The 17,987-nt window shown below is 42.7% G+C and overlaps 1 protein-coding gene across 1 annotated transcript in view; it reads left to right on the top strand.

The window, feature by feature from the left end:
* Nucleotides 1–16,474, top strand: part of LOC122792410 (probable ATP-dependent RNA helicase DDX46) — a 62,612-nt gene extending 46,138 nt beyond the window's left edge. Inside the window, exons 4-5 of the mRNA XM_044060199.1 lie at nucleotides 16,190–16,297; nucleotides 16,379–16,474. Of these exons, the coding sequence (XP_043916134.1) occupies nucleotides 16,190–16,297; nucleotides 16,379–16,474 (204 nt within the window). The remainder of the gene's footprint in view (nucleotides 1–16,189; nucleotides 16,298–16,378) is intronic.
* Nucleotides 16,475–17,987: the final 1,513 nt, after the last annotated feature.

The following is a 17,987-nucleotide window of genomic DNA, read 5'->3' as shown; positions in this document are numbered from 1 at the left end:
CCATCCCCATGTTGAAGCATGGTGGTGGCAGTGTCATGCTTTGGGGCTGCTTTTCTTCGGCTGGGGCTTTAGTCAAGATGGGGGGGAATTGTGAACAGTTCCAAATACCACTCATCTTTGGCCCAAATCCTTCGGGCATCTGCTAGAAAGATGAAATTGAAGAGGAATTTCACCTTTCAACACAACAGTGACCCCAAGCATACATCCAAATCAACAAAAGAATGGCTTCACTGGAAGAAAATTAAAGTTTTGAAATGGCCTAGCCAGAGCCTAGACCCAAATCCAATAGAAAATCTGTGTAGTGACCTGAAGAGGGCTGTGCAGAAGAGATGCTCTTGCAATCTGACAGATTTGGAATCTTTTTGCTAGGAAGAGTGGGCAAATATTTCCAAGTCAAGATGTGCCATGCTGATAGACTCCTACCCAAGAAGACTGAATGCTGTAATTAAATCAAAAGGTGCTTCAACAAAATATTAGTTTGCACACACAACAGAGTATTACTCTCTAATTTTTTTCTGGGGCTTTTCCCCCCAGGACTCCACTGAAAATGGACACTAGTTGTCCAGTTGGACCATCCTGGCAAACAAATGTTAAATAAATAATTTAAGGGTGTGCACACTTATGCAACCATAGTATCGTACACTTTTTATTTTTTATAATTTTTTTCCCCTAACAAGTTTGTTTTTCCGCTGAATTGTACAAGATGTCCTTCAAGGATGCATCTGCAGTCCTAACATATGGGTTGTCCTGCCTTAGGCAGCCCTTCGGTCGGCCGGATTCCAAAGTCTGGGTCTGGCCTCGGCTGATGTCGCACTTCACCCGACGTCATAGCTGCTGTGAATTGGGTATAAAGGCATCAGCTGACGCCATTTTCCTCAGTCTTTCTTGCCGCGCGGTGCCCGAAGCAGAAGCTGTTCGCAAGTGCCGGTCGGTCAGATCCAGAAATTTCTACTACCGAAGACTTCTAAAAAGCTAAGTACCCCGTTGGGGACTCTTTCTTGCCTCAGCCGATGTCAGAAAAAGTAAATAATTGTTTAACTTGTGGGAAACAAATACCTCATAAGGATTTCTACTCTTACTGCCTTCCTTGCTTAGGCCCAGACCACGACGTATCAGCTTGTCTAGCCTGTGCTTCCTTCAACCGACAGACACTTAGACGTCGGTCGGAGTTTGCAGAGGAGTTTTTTGGTCCCGCTTTTGCTTACAAAATGCCGTCGAAGACTCCGACTTCACAATTAGCTAAAAAGCGTAAGGAAAAGGACCGACACTCGTGGCCCGCGGTTTCGGCCGAAACCATGGTTAAGCCAACCGCGAGTGTCTCTGTTTCGGCTGAAACCGAGTCCTCAGTTCTTCCTTCGGCCGAAAGCATGCCTCCGATAGCCGAGGCCTCACACAGCATGGCTGAATCTGCTACTGAAATAACCCCTGCTGTAGCAGCCACCCAGGATTTATCAGATACTATTCCTTTAGACATATCTACTCCTGCACGTGGAGCTGCTAGGCCCCCTGCATCTATGTCTATCAAGGTTTTTTCTAGGGCTAAAGCAGCTAAGTCTTCTAAGGCCTTGCCTGCAAAACCCCCCCCACACAGGCCTACCTCTAGTTCCCAAATGCTCAGCCTGGCTGAGGATCTCATTTCTTTGATCAGGGGATCCCAACCTCACCCAGACAGGTCCTCTCAACCCCCTCCAGAGAAGAGGCCTAGAGCAGAGCCCCCGGATCCTGTTTCTACCGACTATTCCTCGGATGATTCAGAAAACTCAGATCCTCCAGAAGGCCCATATTCTCCTTATGAGGATTCTGATGCAGAAGACTCCATTCCTTCTGCCTCTCCTCCTGAGGAATTTTCTTTTGGGGAAACCTTACATGCTATGAGAGAGCATTTTCAATGGCAGGGCCAGGATTTTTCAGATTCAAGGAAAAGGCTAAAGACCTTTTTACATTTACCACAGCATAGGCCTTTAGCCATTCCTCCAGTACTTACAGTTGTTGATGATGCATATAATGATGCTTGTACTGCCCCTGACTCTCTTCCCCCGGCCCCTGCCAAGCCCGACAGATATTACAGGGTCCCGGACACAAACTTTCACTTGTATAAGGCTCCTATTGCAGATCCTGAAACCATTTCACAGGGCCCCAAAGCTGTAGCAGCTGCCTCTGCCAAAACCCCCTCCCCTCTGAAAGAGAATCTAGAGCATTAGAGAGATGGGGTAAAAAAGTTTATACTTCTGCTACTCTTTCGGCTAGGGCCTTAAACTGTCAATTCCACATGATTCAGTATCAGGAATTTTTGTTAGACCAGCTAAATAAAAAACTGTCCTCTCCTGAACCTATAGACCATAAGTCCCTTCAGGATTTGGTACATAACACTCAGCAGGTCAGTAGTCATTCCTTAAAATGCGGCTATGATGCACTGGAGGCTTCCTTTAGATCAGCTATGACTGGAACAGTGATTAGAAGGCATGCATGGTTAAAAGAGCAATCCTTACCAGACCATGTAAAGTCAAAGCTTCTAGATGCTCCCATGGAGAAACAAAGTTTGTTTGGCTCCCCTGCACAGCAAGTGCTAAAGAAGGTGGAAGAAAAAGCAAAATCTGTCCAAACAGTCAAGGATTTCTTACAGGTCCAGCCTCCGAGGTTTAGTAGAAATTGGCCTTCGAAGAATTGGTCCTTTCCAGACACCTCCAGAGCACAGAGAGGCAGAAATAGGCGCCCAAGAGGCAGAGGTCAATCCAGAGGTGCCTACAGGGGACGTCAGTGGCAGCCTAACAACCAGAGAAGTACTGCCACAGATCCAGCTACGACCACTTCCACAGGACAGACACAATGACTTGACAATGATACCGCCTACCAGGGAACAACTGGAAGCACCCTTAGGCGGAAAGCTAGCCTTATTTTCTGTAAACTGGCATTACATTACAGGAGACAAATGGATTTTACAGACAATAGACAAAGGCTACAGGTTTCACTTCCACACTCTACCAAAAAAGAGAGGAAAGCCAAACCTACCACCAAACCAAAAAACAAACGCTCTAGAACAAATCAACCATCTACTAAGGATGAGAGCTATAGAAAAGGTACCTCCTATGGAACAAGGGCAAGGATTTTACTCCAGACTTTTCCTGGTACCAAGAAAAGAAAACCAATGGAGGCCTATTCTCGACCTGTCCACTCTGAACACATATCTCATTGTTCCAAAATTCAAAATGCTGACCCTACAGCAACTTCTTCCCATGCTGGGCAAGGAGTCTTGGCTGGTGACTCTAGATCTCAAGGAGGCATACCTGCACGTCCCTATACAACCAGATTGCAGAAGATACCTCAGATTTCTTGCAGGATCAGAGCATTATCAATTCTCAGCATTGCCCTTTGGCTTATCTACTGCCCAGAGTATTCACGAAATGCCTGGCATCAGTAATTGCTCATTGCAGGCTTCAGGGAATTCAGATTTATCCATACCTGGACGACTGCCTAATACAAGCGGACAACAAGACCAAATTAACAAAAGATTTGGAAAAGGTTATACAACTACTGCAAGCCCTGGGATACACAGTCAACATGAAAAAGTCAAGGCTGGTACCATCCCAAAGGATAACATTCTTGGGTGCAGAACTGGACACATCAAATCAGATGGCATTTCTCACAGCAGAAAAGCAAAAGCAACTACCACTCTATTTCATGGCATTAACAACACAGAACCAGCTTACAGCAAGGAAAGTCCTGCAATCCCTGGGTTACATGGCATCCTGCATAATATTGATTCCACATGCCAGGCTGCATATGAGAAAGTTGCAATGGTACCTAAGGAATGTATGGTCTCAACACAAGCACAGTCTAGAAGCCCAGATTCCAATAAATACCATGCCTGAAACAAGAATTCCTGTGGTGGGCTCAGGCCTGTCAGTTGAACAGAGGACTGCCTTTCCACAAACCTCACCCAAGCCAGACTATCACCACGGACGCCTCAGACCTAGGCTGGGGGGCACACATGATGGGCAAGTGTATACAAGGCCTATGGACACAAGACCAGCTGAACCTACACATAAATCAAAACGAGATGCTGGCAGTGAAACAGGCACTTCAGACATTCAGACCTTTTCTTCAACAGGGTCATTTGCTGATAAGGACGGACAACACCACAGTCATGTGGTATATCAACAAACAGGGAGGCACGCACTCATACCCTCTATGCCGGATGGCAATGGACCTGTGGAATGTGGCCCTGAACCTCAACATTCAACTCCAGGCCAAATTTGTGCCAGGAAAAGAAAATATACTAGCAGACACCTTAAGCAGAACTACCACGGATGCCCACGAATGGATGCTGCATCCGGACATCTTCAAAACCATTACAAAGAAATGGGGACTACCAGAAATAGACCTGTTCGCATCCCCACACAACCACCAATTGAGGAAATTCTGCACAAGGACATACCACCCACTTGCTTGGAAGGTGGACTCCTATCCTTCAGTTGGGAAAACCTGACAGCATATGCATTCCCACCTCTTCCTTTGATGCACAAAGTGCTACTGAAGATCAAAGAAGATCACCCAAGGATCATCCTGATAGCTCCAGACTGGCCGAGGCAGCATTGGTACCGCTACTGAGGAGCATGTCTCGGACACACGCATGGCCTCTACCTCTAGTTCCTTTACTGCTAACACAGAACAACTACAAGATCCTACATCCAAACTTGAAAACACTACAGCTAGCTGCTTGGAATATTACATAAAGCAAAATAACCCAGATTTATCTCAGAGGGTTAAAGACATTATCCTGGAGGCTCGCAGACCCTCCACAAGGAAGACTTATTCAGCCAAATGGAAAAGATACCTCATTTGGAGTGCAGCAAAAGGAGAAAATGTAACATTAGCAAACATAGCTAAAATCCTGGAATACTTAGCAGAACTTTTCCACAATGGCCTGTCTTACTCCTCCATTAAGATTCATGCATCAGCAATTTCAGCAGAATACAACATGGATCCTCCAGTCTTCTCTCATCCTCTACTCAGGCAGTTTCTGAGAGGAATAAAAAATGTAAAGCCTCCAAAGAAACCACCTTTGCCTACATGGGACCTTAACTTTGTGTTGGAAAAGTTAACACTTCCCCCTTTCGAACCAGCAGCAACAGCAGAATTACAATTCTTATCTTGGAAAACTGCTTTCCTGCTTGCAATCACTTCAGCAAGAAGGGTTTCTGAATTACAGGCATTAATGGCAGTACAGCCCTTCTTTATCTTCCATCAGGATAGAGTGTCCTTGAGAACTAACCCTACTTTTATGCCAAAAGTGGTCTCCAGGGTATCATTGAACCAAGCAAGCCATCTACCAACATTCTTCCCCAACCCACAGAACAGGGGGGAAAGACTACTACATACCTTGGATGTGCACAGGCAATTGCGCTGCTATCTGGACAGAACCAAGACCAACAGAAAAACTGACCAGCTTCTGGTAGCATATGCAACAGGAATGGAAGGAAGAGCAATTTCAAAACAGACAATCTCAAAATGGATAGGAAATTGCATTAGATTTTGTTGCTCTTTTCATGGAAAGACATCTCCAGAAAGCATCAGACCTCACTCCACAAGGGCTACAGCCACTACTACAGCTCTCCTACGAGGAGTGGCTACCAAAGACATTTTAGAAGCTGCTACTTGGAGCTCCGTGCATACATTTGCCAAGCATTATAATCTACCTTTATACTCCAGATCCCAAGCAGGTTTTGCAACTGCTGTTTTGCAAGGGATCTTAGCTACACCATAATCATCTTAGTGCCTCCTCCCCCAGTTTGGCTATGGTATTCTACCCATATGTTAGGACTGCAGATGCATCCTTGAAGGACATAGTACAGTTTTGTACCTACCATAAATGTAGATGTCTGAGAGGTATGCATCTGCAGTCAGGAATACCCACCCTCCTTCCCCTCTGTGGTACTCCTAGGGTATTTGCCCATCTTGTAGCTAGCTGGGGGAATCTATTATGGTGTATTTGTTTGTATATATGTATATACATGTTTATATTGTTTGCTCTCTACTGTTTGGAATCATTTGCATTTATCCAAATTTAGCCTTCCTAGAGGGCACCTGGCATCTGGGGCAAGAAACACTGAGGAAAATGGCGTCGGCTGATGCCTTTATACCCAATTCACAGCAGCTATGACGTCGGGTGAAGTGCGACATCAGCCGAGGCCAGACCCAGACTTTGGAATCCGGCCGACCGAAGTGCTGCCTGAGGCAGGACACCCCATATGTTAGGACTGCAGATGCATACCTCTCGGACATCTACATTTATGGTAGGTGCAAAACTGTACTTTATAGGTCACATTAAAGGTGGGAAAAATTTTGAAATGATTTATTGTGTTATTTTTTTATATCACAAAAACCTGGCATTTTAACAGGGGTGTGTAAACTTTTTATATTCACTGTAAGTGTGCAGTTGGTTTAACAATCATCTATAAAAAAAATTCCCTAACCATCACCTTACTTCCACAGCAAAAAACTTGTAGAATCCTCAAGACATGGAAACATTCCTACACTTAGGTTAGGCCAGGCCCAGGGGGATGATAGCCACCCTGTTGCAGAAGGAAGTAGTAGCCCACACAAATCATAAAACCTGATAGGCAAAAAACAAAGAGCCATAAGGACGACAAAGTGGACTATTGAGGATAAAAAAGAAATTGTGTTGCTACTATTACACAAAAAGTTCAGAAATTCCAGACCGATAATGTACAAAAAGACTAAAAGAAAAATTAGAGGAAAGGAAAATACTTGCACAAGAAACTAAAACTGTCAGAAGCTTCAAATAAAAGTTGTGTTCACTAATACAACAGATTTATGAACAACATTGCATAGCCAGGAAACCTTGGGCCATTTGAAAAAAGGAGCAATTGAGGAAATGCAAAATATAAAGAACGCAATCTAGAGATTTTTGAAAGATAGAAGGAAATAATGGACATGGGAAAGAGAAATCTGAAATGGTTCAATATTTATGCAAAGGAGAAGGTAAAACTAATCAATGCAAAAAGAGCAGCACCAAAGGTATTTGAAGAGAAATACAGACAAAGGTATCTGAATGTGGGAAATTTTACAATACAAAAAATAAGAAAACAAACAGGAAAAGTAGAAAACAGGCTTAGCAATGGAGAGGTTAAAGAAATAGAAACTGGGGTTATTGATTACATGCAAAGTGAAGGATTTAGTGGAGAAAATCTAACTCTGATAACATCACAGCAGGGTAGAGCAAAGGATCCCTGGATTAAGGAGAAACCAGTGGAGTGGGAAACATCTGATCATTTCCCATATGAAGATACTTTGGAAACTACCATAGGATACAAGTACAAAAGTTCAGTTGGAGTTGGACAGTTAGGGAAGCAACAGGAAACTGTGGCAACTCTGACACAGTAAGTGCTGTGGAGTGATAGGCCAGTGAGCCTCCCACATGAAAGAGCAACGAATGACACAGGATGAAACCGAAGAGAATGTGGTGCAGGAAGATGCTCTGGAACGTTCTACAGAATCCCCACAAGAAATGAAGAACAAAGAATGCCCTCAGTTTAGAAGAAAATGATCAAAGAGAAGAGTTGCCTAATTTACTAGGGATGAACTGCTGTATTAAAATCAATGAAAGAAATAGAGTACAGAAAGTGAATAAAACCCCAAAAGTTAGAAGTTTGATAAAACAAATGAACACAGTAATTAGGCCTGTTCATAGAGATTCTTGTGATGTAATAGAAGTAAATAGGATGCATTACTGTGCAGCTAAATTAATAAGTCTTACCACAAAAAAAAAAAAACTGGGCAGTAAGGGAAAGGAAGGGGAGAAATAAAATGCCATCATGGAAGTATCGAATATAGAAAGCAATTAAAACAAGAAGTGTCATTTATTAAAGTTTAGAAAAGGGAACAGATCAACAGAAATACTCAAGATAGATGTAAATGCAATGTGCAGTATAAGAACAGATCAGGATCTGTCATACACTTATCGCAAATAATAAACTAAAAATATCAGCACAGACAGAAAAACTTAAAAGATGTGCAGATAAATGTAAAGGAAAAGTACAAAATAAGTACTTTATTGATGACCTAAAAATATAAAGACTTTGGAAACAAGGCAAAAGGAATTGAAACACCAGAGGCCATAAAGCGGGTATGCTTTACATTTCACCCACCAGTTTAGCACAGAGAATAAAATTCCAGTCTTTCTCAGCCATTTCTTCTTGCAGTATCACATTTTACATGTCTTGCCATTTATCTAATGGGGTTAATGCTCTGCAGTCTCCCATATATTCAGTAATTTCACAGTGCTGCTGGCCTTCTTCCTGATTTCTCCATTTCCCAAAATCAGTCTGTTGCTGAAGTCCAAGGTATTCCTGACTCTTCTTGTTAGTTAGCCTCCATGCATTTTTATGATGATCTTCGTGTTTCACTGTTGCAGTCATTACATTTGGGTAATCCTGCTGGCAGGTTGCCCTCAGCCGGCCTGAATTCCAAAGTCCTGCGTCGGCTGCTGTCGCCCCTTCCCTGACGTCAGGTCATCAGGGTTATAAAAGAAGCAGCAGACGCCATTTTCTTTAGTATTTCTTGCTGTGCGGTGCCCGAAGCATAAGCAGTTCGCAAGTGCCGGTCAGCCGACTCCTGAGATTTTCGTGTTAGAGTTTCAGATCCGAAGTCTTCAATAAAGCTAAGTACCCCATTGGGGAAACTTTTTTCTTGCTCCAGACCGATGTCAGAAAAAGTTAATAATTGTATTTCTTGTGGGAAGCAAATACCTCATAAGGATTTTTATTCTTACTGTATTCCTTGCCTAGGCCCTGATCACAACGTTTCTGGTTGTCGGTTTTGTGCTAGATTTAACCAACGCACTATTAAGCGTCGGTATGGTTTTGCTTTAAACTATTTTGGTCGCCGGTTTAAGTATCCAGAAATGTCGTCGGATAGCCATCCGACTACCGGAGTTCACAAAAAACGCAAAGAAAAGGAAAGAGATAGACAACCGAGGCCCAAAACCAACGAAGCTTCTCCTAAACCAGTCGCCGGTTCGCCGGTCTTCAGTGAGTTGCTTTCTGAGCCCTTGACGCCCGCTACTTTAGAGTCGCAGGCCGCTACCGACTCCCATGTGGAGTCGGCCATGCCGCTGGAAACTCGAGGTATTGGAGCCTCGGATATTATCCCTTCAGATGGGTCCGGGGCTGCTTCTGAGGGTGTATTCAGACCTAAACAATTTTACATCAAACCGACTTCAGCTTTAAAGGCAAAGACTAAAGCACTTTCCAAAGCAAAGAAAGAAACTCAAGAGCCACGTGGTCAGGCCTCTATGCCCAAAAAACAGATGCTCAAAATGGCTGAAGACTTGATTACCTTGATCAGGGGTTCCCATCCCCCTCCTGATAAGAGACCTAGGTAACAGACTGACTATGAATCTTCAGATCAGGTTTCCATTTCTTCTGATTCCTCTTCTGATCAGGAATACTCTCTTCCCCCTATGAGGATTCTGATGCTGAAGAATCTATACTTTCAGCTTCGCCTCCAGAGGACTATTCTTTTGGGGAAACCTTACATACCATGAGGGAGCATTTCCACTGGGAGAGCCAAGATTTTTCAGAATCTAAAAGAAGGCTCAGGGATTTCCTTTTACTACCTCAACATAAGCCACTAGCCATCCCACCTGTTAGACATTGTAGATGATGTGTTTTTGGAGTCTAGCCTTACCCCTGACTCATTACCTCCAGCTCCTGTTAAGCCTGACCGATATTACAGGGTTCCTGACTCTCATAAATTCCTTTTTAAAAACCCTGCTGCAGACCCAGAAACTATTTCTCAGGGTCCCAAAGGAGTTGAGGCTTCCGCTGCAAAAAACCCTACCCCCTCTGACAGAGATTCTAGGACACTGGATAGATGGGGAAAAAAGGTTTACACATCTGCTACCTTGGCTATAAGGGCCTTAAACTGTCAGTTTCGTATGCTCAAATATCAGCAACATGTCATGGTATTGCTTAAACAGAAAATGTTGTTTAAACTCTGAATGTGCAGAAAACAAGGAAATGCAGGATTTATTGCATGCAGCTGAACAAGTTGGAAAGCATACTTTGCAATGTGGTTTTGATTCTTTAGAGGCCTCCTGCAGGGCCACGGTCACAGGCTCTGTAATTAGGAGGCATGCTTGGCTAAAGGAACAAAATCTGCCTGATGATGTTAAAGTAAAAATATTAAATGCACTTTTACAGCGTGATACTTTGTTTGGTGTTAAGGCAGAAGAGGTGTTAAAAGAAAATGGAGGACAAAGCTAAATCTATGCAAACGGTCAAAGATTTTTTACAAGTACAGCCACCAAGGTTTAGTAGACACTGGCCAACAAAGAATTGGTCCTTTCCTGTGTCAGACAGACCTCAAAGGGGCAGATCCAGATGCCCTAGTGGCAGATCCCAGGTGCAAGGATCATACCGCCCAAAGCAATGGGGGGCTTCTACCTCCAAAGTTGGAGAAGACAAATCACAACCATACATAAACAGTCCCAATGACTTCCCCCTGCCTGCACCAAGCACTTATCTCCTGGCAGCACCCTTAGGGGGAAAATTAGCACTTTTTTCTCAAAATTGGCACATTATCATCCAGGACAAGTGGGTCCTAAATAACGTGTCACAAGGCTGCAAGTTCCATTTCCATACCCTGCCAAAGGCAAATGACTGGCCAGATCTGCCAAAAAATCAATGGGTAGAGGCACAAAAACAAGTCTCATCCCTCATGGACATGGGGGCCATTCAACAAGTCCCACAGCAAGAGCAGGGACAAGGATTTTACTCAAGACTGTTCTTGGTACCCAGAAAGGACAAGGCCTAGAGGCCAATACTGGACCTATTTATTTTGAACACATTCCTGGATATACCAAAATTCAAGATGTTGACTTTGCAGCAGCTTCTGCCCATGCTGGGCAAGAACGCTTGGCTTGTGTCTTTAGACCTAAAAGAGGCATACCTGCATGTCCCAATCAGACAAATATGCAGAAGATACCTCAGATTCAAGGCCGGCTCAATGCATTACCAATTCTCTGCACTGCTTTTTGGCTTATCTACTGCGCCCAGGGTCTTTACAAAATGCCTGGCACCAGTAATTGCATTCTGCAGGCAAAGAGGAATACAAATATATCCTTACTTGGACGACTGTCTAATTCAAGCAGAGAACAAGGACACTCTAATACAGCATCTGGCGTTTGTGAAAAGACTTCTAACATGCCTAGGGTTACACAGTCACCGAAAAGAAATCAAAACTAGTACCCTCTCAAGAGATAATATTCCTGGGTGCAAGCTTAAATACAACTGCCTAGATGGCTTATCTCATGCCAGACAAACAAAGGCAACTGACTACCTATTTCAAAATGTTGGCAACAAAGGCCCAGTTATCTGCAAGAAAAATTCTGAAGGCTTTGGGCTTCATGGCATCCTGCATCCTACTAATTCCATATGCAAGACTGCATATGAGGAAACTTCAATGGTACCTAAAAAGTGTTTGGACTCAACGTTGCCACAGACTGGAAACTATGATTACTCTCATTCCCTGCCTGCAACAGGAGTTTCGATGGTGGGCAAAGGCTTGACGCCAAAACAAGGGCAGCCATTCACATTACCCCCAGCCAGGCAGACACTAACAACAGATGCATCCGATTACGCCTGGGGGGCCCACATGGCAGGAAGATGCATTCAGGGCACATGGACCTCAAACCAAATGCATCTACATATCAATCAAAAAGAGATGCTAGCAGTTCAAAATGCCCTGACAGCCTTCAAGGACCTACTTCATCCAGGAGAACTACTGATAAACAGACAACACCACAGTCATGTGGTATATAAACAAGCAGGGGGGCACACATTCTTACCCCCTTTGCAGACTAGCCATGACTTTGTGGGACACAGCATTGACTTACCAAGTACATCTGCAGGCACAATTCCTGCCAGGAAGGAAAAATACTCTGGCAGACGAACTAAGCAGAAACCTCATGGATCCCCACAAATGGCACCTGGATCCACAAGTCTTCAGCATGATAACAAATAAATGGGGATGTCCAAACATAGATCTGTTTGCCTCCCCTCACAACTACCAACTAAAAAGATTCTGCGCAAGGATTTATCACAGACCAGCATGGAAAGTGGACGCCCTATATTTCAGCTGGAGAAACCTATCAGTATATGCATTTCCCCCTCTGGCTCTCCTCCCCAAGGTACTACTAAAGGTCAGACAGGAGAAGTCAAAAATGATACTGATTGCCCCAGACTGGCCCCGCCAGTACTGGTATCCAATACTAAGGAGCTTGTCTTAATGCCCAGCTTGGACCTTACCTCAAATACCTCATTTACTGTCCCAGCAAAACAGTCAGATCCTGCACAGCCAACTCAGAACTTTAAACCTGACAGCATGGTGAATAATGTAGTCATACAAAACACACCTCTCAGTAAAGCTGTGATGGATGTCATTTTGGAAGCCAGAAGGCCTAGTACTAGAAAATCTTATGCTGGAAAATGGAAAGGATTCTGTGCTTGCAACCAGGCACAAGGAACTGATAAAGCTGTGCCAAATATTCCTCAAATTTTGCAATACTTAACTGAGATGCTGGACAAAGGCCTATCTTTTTCATCAATTAAAATTCATGCGTCTGCCATTTCGGCTCATTACAATGTAGAGCCACCAATCTTTTCTCATCCCTTATTAAAGCAGTACCTCAGAGGAGCCACAAATTTAAGACCTTCAAGGAGATCACCAATGCCTGCATGGGACCTCAACTATGTCTTGGAAAAACTCATCCTGCCTCCTTTCGAGCCAGCTGCTACTGCTGATATAAAGTTTTTATCTTGGAAAACAGCTCTGCTCCTAGCTATAACTTATGCAAGATGAGTTTCAGAGCTACGGGCACTCATGGCTGTGGAACCTTTTATAATTTTTTATCCAGACAGGGTCTCTCTGAGGACAAACCCAATATTTATGCCTAAGGTGGTGTCCAGTGTGGCTCTCAACCAAACTATTCACCTTCCAACCTTTTATCCAAATCCACAGAACAAGGGGGAGAGAATTCTGCATTCTTTGGACGTACACAGACAGCTTAGATTCTACTTGGACAGAACCAAAGTTTTCAGAAAAACAGAGCAATTACTAGTGGCATATGCTGCAGGATCACAAGGAAAGGCTATCTCAAAGCAGACTATTTCAAAGTGGATATGCCACTGCATTCGTTTCTGCTACTTATACCATAGCAAGCCAGTACCTACTGGCATTAGGCCACACTCATCCACAGCTGCAGCCACTTCAGCAGCCTTTCTCAGGGGGAGTACCTACCAAGGACATTTTAGAGGCTGCTACTTGGAGTTCAGTGCACACCTTTACAAAGCACTACCATCTGCCATTCTACTCTAAATCCAGGGCAGGCTTTGCCACTGCAGTTCTGCAGAGCCTCATAGCCGCTCCTGATGCTGTTTAGCTCCAGCCTCCCAACCTTAGCTTTGGGACTGTACCCAAATGTAATGACTGCAACAGTGAAACACGAAGAACATAGTACAGTTGTGTACACTTAGCATAAATGTAGATGTTCGAGTGTATTCACTGTTGCAGTCCAGGTTACCCACCCACCTTCCCCCTTTTCTTCTGATGGAACCTATCTTTCCTTCTCTGATTTATACAACCTATGTGGTGTATTTGCTTGTAGATGAAGGTAAATTTTATATTGGTGCATGCAATTATACATATATAAATTTTGCCTACCATTTTGGGGGGCACCTGACATCTGGGGCAATAAAAACTAAAGAAAATGGTGTCGGCTGCTTCTTTTATACCCCTGACGTCAGGGAAGGGGCAACAGCAGCCGATGCAGGACCCAAGACTTAGGAATTCAGGCCGGCTGAGGGCAACCTGCCAGCAGGATTACCCAAATGTAATGACTGCAACAGTGAAATACACTCGAACATCTACATTAATGGTAAGTGTACACAACTGTACTTTCCTTAAACATTTGCCTTTATGAACAGTGTAAAATATTCCACTGGCAGTGTTTCCCTATGAGCTTTTATTATTGTTTTAAGAATGGGAAGCACAGCCCCCTCCTGTTTGTTGGCGCACTTGTTTATTGGCTAAATGTTTGTGTTTTATCATTAGCCAGTTCTGCTTCCAAAACTCGTCTTTGTTCCTCCAGGTAAAAGTCTTCTGAATAAGCAGCTTGAATCTCACACATGCCTCAACATTCACACATTGCTAGGACAAACTTCTTCTCTTCTGCTTGCTTTGAATAATCACTGACAAAAACTGTGACCCAGCTTATAATATCTTCACTTTTGCCACAGTTTGGTCAGGAACAGCTCTTTCTACTTGTATGATTACATTTTTGCTAATATAGACTTTAGCTACTTTTTCATGACCAGATTTGGAGCAATACGTATGATGTGCCCCCTCAGTTAACAAATCCAGCTGTGGAAAACAAGTCCAGTTACTTATTTGTACTTTAGTAAAACTAATGTATTTTCCTTACAGTTTCTCTGGTTGTGCAGAAAATTTCAGGTCGTCTTTGTTGAATGCACTGTCTTATAACTAATTTTCTTTGAAACTGCTATTCTTTGAGAAGTCTCCTGCTTAGCCAGCTTTTTTCATTTCTTCCTTGATTTTTGTGGTTTTATGTCCCCTTTTGGATAACCATGCAAAGCTTCTTTTATTTTTTCAAGACTTTTGATATTTGATTACACTGTTTAACTTATTTTAAATGAGTATGAGTGTAGTTATTTTCTTCTAAATTACTGGAAACATCTCGTGCCAAAGTTGACATTTCAACTGCTTTTTGTTAAAAGGCTTTAGATTTTTCCAGCCTTTTTTATTTTTCTTCTTTCAACTGACTTTCTTGCACTTTTCCCACATCTTTTCCTTGGTAGTATCTAGGCCGTGTAAGTCCAGTTAGTGACTGAATTCTACCCAGTTTGATGGCTGTTACTGGCTTTTTTGAACAGTTTTTCATTTTTCTCACTGATCAAGCTCATTGGTCTGTTGATCAGTGTGCAGACTCATTGGAAGTCCCAACTGTTAATATACATGTGAGATGATTGCCAGCTCTGGATTGTATTTGAGACAGTACCTATAGAGAACTTTTGGAAAGATCCACTCATCTTGATAAGCTTAGGCACTTTGTCTCGTGGGTAGAGCAAAATGGACTGGTCCTGTTATATAAAAATTACACTTGTGGTATAAAATGGATGTATGGAACTATATTCATCTTCCTGTATGAACCTTCCATCACTCCTCGCCACAGTTTGTGAGGTTCGGAAATGTTTTCCCCACAGGGAGTTTCCCCTTTGCTTTTTTCCCACTCTTCGTTAGATATTCCTTCAGTGGATTAACAGGGATCTAGAGAGAGGGGGCCCTTCTGTGCTTTGGATTATTGGTGAAGAATAAGGAGTTTCATAGCCTAGAAAAGTTTTAGATGTCACGCTATGCCCTGCTAGCCTCGAGTCTTTTAGGGAGGGGAAGATGGTCCTAGTCCTACACATCTGTTATGCTAAGTATTTAACTTGTCTTTGAGAGAGAGGTCCAGTTTATCAACAAGTAATACCACCAGCCAGAGATCTAGTGAGTGGAACATTTTGGAATCTCTGGTACTTGGAATGGAGCATTAACTAGTTTTGTTTTTTACTGCAGTTATATGTTCTTTTATATGCTCAAGGTCGTCATCTCTAAGTTAATCTATTTTGTTGCTAAGAACACAAGAGAGCATGTCAGTACTACTTTTATACAAGGCTCTTTCATTGCGAATTTGGTTTTGTAGTTAGACTAGCATTTGACCTGTGCAGTAAAATTAGACTGCTTCTTTAAAAAAGAAAAAAAAAAAAGGTGCTCTCCTCAACTTACCTGCTGAGAAGAAGCCTATAGATCTCTTATGGTTGGTGTGCACGTATAGCCAATTTGAAGTGTTGTTTTTCTTGGAGGCTGTTGTAAACCCCACATGTTCTGCTGTTATAGTAATAAAATAGGTTAAAACCTGACAGTATGGTGGCATGCAGAGTTTTTTTTTTTTTAAATAACTCCAAGATCACCTATTATAAAGTCATGGTCTATTTTGCTCTCTCCATATGAAACAAATATGTCTTTTGTTGTATTACTCCTTTGGATGCATGAGATTGTTGCATGATACTTAAATTACATTTTTTGTTTTTTGCAATTTGCTTTGTAGAAGTCTGGAACTGTAACTCAAGTGATGACTGTGGTCAAAACCAAGAAAACAACTGGCGAAGGAAAAAAAAAGGGTGAACTCATGGAGAATGACCAAGATGCAATGGAGGTAAGTTCAGACCAGGGGATGTGTTGTCCTTTCATTCATTTTAATGTTTTGTATTGTTAAGTTGGGTATTAATTGCTGCAGATGAGTTCTGTTTATGTAGTAAACCTTTATAATAAAACAATTTCTGAGGAGCAGTCTGGTTTATATCTGATGTATGTTGTAGATATTTATGCATGAAGCTGACATGACCTGACATGAAAATCTGATGGTTATTTGAAAACAGCTGTGAATCATTTTATGTGGTTGAGCGGAGTCATAAAACATTTTTGTGTTACAGTGAGTTATCTGTCCCTAAGCTAATAAGGGAAGTCATTAAGGGCAGAATAGTGGTACATGGATCATCGCTGCTGCTTCAGACATCTTAGTTATCCTTTTCATTTCCTGACAAGGATGCCTTCTGTACAGAATCTGTATGCTGACCTTTTTTTCTTACAAGTTTCTGCCTAATATTCTGCTTTCCTCGTGTTCCACATCTCAATGTCTCAAACTCCTCCCTTTAGTTAAATTAATGCTCTTGTAAATTGTTTGAGTGTATATGTGCATGCATGTGTTTGCGCACCCTTCGCTGGATTGGTGTCTGATCCAAAATAGTTTTTTCACTTTCATACATTTCTGAATAAGCTCCAGCTTTCTTATAAGTCTGATTAGGATAAAGGAGGTTTTGGGAGAGAGCAGCCAGTATCATCTCACCAATCCTTAGGGGAGGGGAGAATGGATCCAGTTGACTCTTTGATAACATGCAGCGCTGAAAACAGCCAGGCTGGGGATGTCTTATTGGCCCTGCCAAGCTGATGATAGTAGCCTTTATTAATGTGTGTGTGTGTGAGAGCGCGTGAACATGAGGAAGGTTTCGCACATTCCTGCTGTAATTTGCATGCTTATATAAGCCACCTGGAGATGCAGTCAAATGCCATCATTGTCTGTGGCTGTTTGTGGAGGCCTTTTGCGAAGGACACTGTGTAGTTCCTCATCTTGAGCACAACTAGTTTCCAGTCTAGAGACGTGGACTGCTTTGGTTGGGGGATAGTGGAAGTCTGATTCTCATGCTTTTGGAACAGGGCTTTCCCTACCATCCTTAGTGACAATGTATTTTTGCTTAAGGCGTGAGGTAGTAACTCCTCCATGGCTATTTGAATCATGCCCCCCACAGTTGGTACTGTCCCCCCAATTGGCAGCCACACCAAGTATGATATTTGGGTATTAAGACTACATTGCTTATAGGTGGAGCCTGGTGCATGGTGGTTGGCAGATAAAGTTTGAAAAGCTTACAAGAACAAACAAAAAAAAGAGTGGTACATAGATGACAGGTACATTTTTATAGCATCATCCGTTGACATGGCCTTTGCTTCATCACCACAGTGTGATGTAATGCATGCAATACTGCCACCCTGCACCAATCCGGTTGTTATTCTCCCAGTACTTTCTGGTACTCTCAGAAAGACCTGAAGTACACTCCTGCTGCAGTATGCAAGGTACTGCAGTATTACTCAAAGCTCATATGCTTTCAGAAATAAGTCAGTCTTTCATAGCCAACTCAGTTTAAAATGAAAGCTTATTTACAAAGGACAGTAGGAATTTGAGGATAAGCAGAAAACAAACACTCTTGAGATATTCACTCAGTTCCACAAATGCAGTATCTCAAAATATGAAGTGTTTTTTTTTCCGCTCAGGATTGACATACACATGCACA

Source organism: Protopterus annectens, chromosome 1.part2, assembly GCF_019279795.1.
Source record: "Protopterus annectens isolate FY-2018-M chromosome 1.part2, PAN1.0, whole genome shotgun sequence".
NCBI lineage: Eukaryota > Metazoa > Chordata > Ceratodontiformes > Protopteridae > Protopterus > Protopterus annectens.
This window is presented reverse-complemented; position numbering and strand designations above follow the sequence as displayed.